The sequence below is a fragment of the Sinocyclocheilus anshuiensis genome, unplaced genomic scaffold, assembly GCF_001515605.1.
Source record: "Sinocyclocheilus anshuiensis isolate Anshui unplaced genomic scaffold, SAMN03320099.WGS_v1.1 scaffold42, whole genome shotgun sequence".
Classification (NCBI taxonomy): Eukaryota; Metazoa; Chordata; class Actinopteri; order Cypriniformes; family Cyprinidae; genus Sinocyclocheilus; species Sinocyclocheilus anshuiensis.
In genome coordinates this window covers 388,372-393,907 of record NW_015546057.1, presented here as the reverse complement: position 1 = coordinate 393,907, position 5,536 = coordinate 388,372, and the positions used below count along the sequence as shown (strand labels likewise).

The 5,536-nt window shown below is 37.1% G+C and overlaps 1 protein-coding gene across 4 annotated transcripts in view; it reads left to right on the top strand.

Moving 5' to 3' along the window:
- Positions 1-4,454, top strand: part of LOC107699336 (SRSF protein kinase 1-like) — a 68,553-nt gene extending 64,099 nt beyond the window's left edge. For all 4 annotated transcript variants that reach the window (XM_016500560.1, XM_016500563.1, XM_016500562.1 and 1 more), the window contains 3 exons: positions 1,452-1,521; positions 2,826-2,918; positions 3,178-4,454. In XM_016500560.1, the coding sequence (XP_016356046.1) occupies positions 1,452-1,521; positions 2,826-2,918; positions 3,178-3,362 (348 nt within the window). In that variant the 3' untranslated portion in view covers positions 3,363-4,454. The remainder of the gene's footprint in view (positions 1-1,451; positions 1,522-2,825; positions 2,919-3,177) is intronic.
- Positions 4,455-5,536: the final 1,082 nt, after the last annotated feature.

Below are 5,536 nucleotides of genomic sequence, written 5' to 3'. Positions count from 1 at the left end.
GTCAATAACCAATTATCCTGATGCCTCTTGGGACAGGCCTGAGGAGCGGGCAGGTAGTTGCAAATGAAATAACTCCAGATCATAAATTCAACAACGCACACTGTTCACAAAGTACGCCAGAGCGCGTACACACCTCACGCACCGGAAGCCGTGCGCGCGAACAAAGACAGTTGAACATAGTGGTGTATTAGAGGTAAAAAATTATATAAATACTGTTCGGTTTCTGGCACAAACCGATCGTTTCGTGTCTTAGGACATCAATGTGTCGTCACGAGCCGCAGGGTTTAATTTGGATTTGTCTGTGCATGTTTTTTTTACTCTCATAGATTTTGTTACCATTGCCATGCATTATACGACTGATAGACTGCAACGGTTAAAGTTAAAAATCATCATATGTGTTCTACTGAAGAAACAAAGTCACCTACATCTTGGATGCCCTGGGGGTAAGCAGATAAACATAAAATTTTCATTTTTGGTGAACTATCCCTTTAACCCAACTATGACGACTTCCGCTGCTGAGAAACCCGGAAATGTGGAAAAAGGTCCATACTCAAATTTGGTTTTAATAAGTTTTGCGTTAACATTTTGCTAAAGTAATGATTCGATACACAAATTTAATTCCAGTACTTCTGCATTAGCATGTTGCTAAGGTAGTGACTCGATACTCAAATTTCATTCTAGTAGAGTTTTGTGTTAACATTTTTGCTAAAGTAATGACTTGATACTCAAATTAGATTTTTATAGTTTTACGTTAGCATTTTGGTAAAGTAATGATTCAATAAAACAATTTTAATTCCAGTAGTTTTGCGTTAGCATGTTGCTAAAGTAATGACTCGATATTCAAACAGAGGCAAGATGGAAAAGAAAAAAATACCATCTAAACTTTTCTAAAGACAGTAAGTTCCCCTCAGACATGCATTCATATGAACTGCTACACCTAAATGAATCGCGATTTGTTTAGCATCTCAACCGATTTGAATCGTCACATATTTGAATCGATTTTCAACCGGCTCGCGGTTAATCGTTACATCCCTAGTGTTAACGTGTTCTTAAAGTAACGACTTAACACTCAATTTTGATTTCAGTAGTACATTAGCATGTTGCTAACGTTATGACTTTAGATATTTTGGCACTATTTTGGAACGGCCTTAGTGTCTTAAAATGCTGTGTAGGTCGGCAGCTCAGCAGCTTTCGGAACAGAGCTAATTTCCTGTCAGGCTGAAGTCACAGGTGTCAGAGGAAGGTGACTCTATGACTGACTCTCCGAGCGTTACATTAAGCGCTGCTGACGCTGCTCCCTCGGCCTTTTATCCTGCATTTCAAACCCACTGCGTAACAATAGTGTTGCGAGCTGCACTCGCTTCAGTCAGCCTACTACCTAGAGAATCTGATAATAGGATCGCTATGTCCACACACACATGCATGCCTTCTCAAAGTGTGTCTCTCCCTAGGCATTTGAGCTGGCAACAGGCGATTACCTGTTTGAGCCTCACTCCGGAGAGGATTATTCCAGAGATGAAGGTAATTATTCTTCCACAGCTTTGGATTCAACCCACACAACTTTAGCAGACCCACGCCAATCAAAAGCTCCAACACATAAACAAACAGTCGCATCTGGAGTACAAATCACACTGCGCCTATTCATTAGCACTTGAACGAGAGCCATTACTAGACACTCAAGCGCAGTGTAATATTTGCGCTGTCATGGAGGTGGCACTAGGGAGTGAATGGCCAGAGAGGTTTTGGCCTCTGAGCTGTTTTAAGAATAAAACCATGTTGTAGTCTCCTGAAGTTTTAGCAGTTTTTGCGTTGCTGATTGGTCACGGTATTCCTGCTGTGCTGAAATATACAATATAGTAACTAGGGATGCAGAATATATCAATACCACAGCAGCCTTCATTTATCAGTTTCAGTCGATATCCTATATTTTTGTGCATTCAATTTTTACACTTAGATTACATTTGCCATCATTAACACTCACTTAGGGTTTATCTTTAAACACACTAATAATTTTATCTTTGACAAATATCAAAACGAATATCCTTTTTTCATATGGTACATAATGCTGGGTAACACTTTATTTTAAGGTGTCCTTGTTACACGTTACATATACTTACTATTATAATAACAATAAATTATGCCTAATTACATGCAAGTAACCCTACATGTAGTTAATTAATATTACTCAGTACTTAAATGTATAATTGTAACACTTTATTTTAAGGTGTCCTTGTTACACGTTACATATACTTACTATTATAATAACAATAAATTATGCCTAATTACATGCAAGCAACCCTAGACCAAAACCTCATCCTAACCCTAACCATATAGTAAGTTCATGTAGTTAATTAATATTACTCAGTACTTACAATTACATAGTAACAAGAACACCTTAAAATAAAGTTTAACCTAATGTTGTGATGCCTTTGCATTTGAAGGGATTGATTTTATTTTTTTAGTATTTTATTTCTTTATACAAAATAGTATCAAATTTTATTTAATTTATAATTTTTTAGTTTTTTTGTCTGTAACCCTTTTTCAATATTAAATTAATAGCGGCTTTCACAGTTTTAATAGTGCAGCCCTAATAGTAACAGATAAATACAACTAAATACTAAATAGAAATTTTTATCACATAGTAATTGTTGTAAAAGCAATAATTCATATTTCAAAAAAATGCCAACTCTAAATCAATGGCAAACATGAATTGGCAGGACAATAGATAACATTTTTAGCACATCAATTCAGGTGAATAGTTTTAAAAGTTTGCTGCTTGTAAATGTCAGAAGCTTTATCTCGAGCCTCATTTCTATTGTAAACAGATCACATCGCGTTGATCATCGAGCTGCTGGGGAAGATTCCTCGTAAACTCATCATGAACGGCAAATACTCCAAGGAATTTTTCACCAAGAAAGGTACGTCTGTCAATAGACACTTGTTACATGATTAATTGCTTGGCTAATGCGTTTCACTTACTTGATAAACCTGCTGGCAGTGTTCAGTAGCTTTGTGTGAATGTCACAGTTTGACTGATGGGGTATGTCTGCACTCCCATTATTAGTATGGCTATACATTTTTAGTCCGTGTAAATGCATAGTCCATATAGCCGCTTTTATTTCCAGCTGTAACTTCTGATTGGATGTGGATGTGTCCATGTATTTATTTGTACGCTAGGTGACCTGAGGCACATCACCAAGCTGAAACCGTGGGGTTTGCCGGACGTGCTGGTCGAAAAGTACGAATGGCCTCGAGAGGAAGCCCAGAATTTCTCGGACTTCCTCCTCCCAATGTTGGACCTCATTCCAGAGAAAAGAGCAACGGCTGCCGAGTGCCTCCGTCATTCCTGGATCGCCACCTAGTGGCCAAAAAGCTCCGAAGCGTGCACACACACACTCACACGCCCATGAATGCTCCCCACTGACAGACGCCGTCTTAGGGAGTCACGGCAGATACAAGAAGGTCCGCTCACACAGATCCAGTTCTCAAATCGTCGTCGCTTTTTTACGTAATTGTTATCATTTGAGTGTCCGTCGTTTCAGTGGTTTGTGCTCTTGCCGATTTATCTAACAACCACTTTTCTATCAATATCCGTCATATCACAGGATGGTTTGAATTGATTTATCTTCTTAAGAGTTCCACTTCTCTGTTTTCTTAGTGTTTGCAGTAAATCGCACTCAGTAGCTAATTGTACTGTTTTTTTTTTTTCCATTGTATTAAAAAAACGATTGTTGATCGCAGCTTCCTTCGAACTGTTTTCCATATCTTCACCAGGGGTTTTACATCATAGGTCTGAATGAAGGGAACACGAATGGATGTTTTCGAAGTCCTGAGTGCGTTTCAGAAATCTTCATATTGAATGTGAGCTACTCTACAGTGCAAGAGAAACACACACGTATTTTTACCACAAAGGGCAAAAAGAAAATCAAAGAGAAATGCTAACCTTTCACGCGTCATAAAATCCTTAAAGAACTATCATGGTTTGTACAACAGTAATAATGACATTTAATATGTGAATGCCAGGGAGGAGTTTTGGTATCAAGGTCGTTACAAAATCTTAAATCAGTGAAAACATTTCCAATTTTGTACATACTCATACCAAAGAGTTGGTTCTTCACACGATCAGTGTTGTACAGTCCCATTATTTGTGTACAGTTTTGCTATGAATAAATGGCTTAAGGAAAATGTTTGAGAATCACTGATTTAGAGATGCCTTGATGTGAATCTGCAATGATCTGTGCATCTTTTTGAGCTTTTTTTTCCCCCACGGTGTTGCTTCAAGCAGCAGATTTCAAAGGGCCTTTGCTTTCTCTTTTGGACGAGGCAGTTTCATTTGACCTACACAAATATCATCTGCTTCTCCGCTGTCTCCTTTTTCATGAATGTCTCTGCTTTTGATTGTTCAGCACTGAACTAAAATAGTTTCTGTAGTAACTTCAAATAAAGTTTTTGAAATGGCAAAAGAATTAACTTTTCAGTTTTGATTCATAATGTGTACAAGTGTATCCGGGTTCATTTCGGAATTAATTTCTCATGTTCGTTTCAGTTTGCTTAAATCTACATTGTAAAGAGTTTTCCTGCTTTCCTGTCTACACAGATTGATTTTAGCACAAGCATAGCTTCTTTTATTATTATTATTATTAACGCCTTCACAGAACAAGCTGGTGTTTTGTGTCTTCAGAGCGGCATTGAATGAGGTTTCTCATTCAGGAACAAAACCAATGATCTAGATTAGATCTGTTGTCATTGTGGAGGAAACCGGAATGATCTTTAAGATTTAATGGAGTTTTTTAGTAGACACAAATTTAAATTATACTTAAAAAAAAAAACTTGTTTTAAACCATTTTTGAGAAATCAGTTAAGTGCGTGAATCAACGACTCAACACAAAAAGTTGCTAGTGTAAAATGATGGGAGAAATGAAGCTTCAAATCAACTGAACTAATTGCTTCACAAAACGATTCACTGACGCGTTCGAAACATCAAAGACTGGTGCCCCTGCTGGGCAAAATGGGGTAAATGCAATGAAAACTCAGGCCAAACATGTATAAACCAGCTTTTAGAAACCCAATGCAAATGTTTTATTGACCGTATAATCTATCAAATGCAGTTAACTAATTATCTAATACCATTAAATATTAAGTGTCGGTATAATACGTGCTCTTTTGTCAATTTTCAGGGCTTGTTTTGTATGTTCTTTGGATGGCTCATGCCAAACAGGCCAATAAAAAAAGCAAATTAACTATTACTATTTTTATAGAAATAATAATTATTCCTTTTAATTATACAAATGTCTCATTAAAACGTCTACAAATTTATAAAACTGACTCGAGATCAGGTAAAAACTATAGACACTGGTTCAATGTGGCGTCTTTTTTTTTTTAAACATAAGTCCAAAATGTAAAATATCAACCTTCCTGCAAACCTGCAGCTTTAAAGATATGATTATGCTGCAACAGGTCCTCGCGTGATATGAATTCACAGGTCAGAACCCACCAAACTTCTGATTTGGAATGCAGTAAAATGCAAAACGTCTTT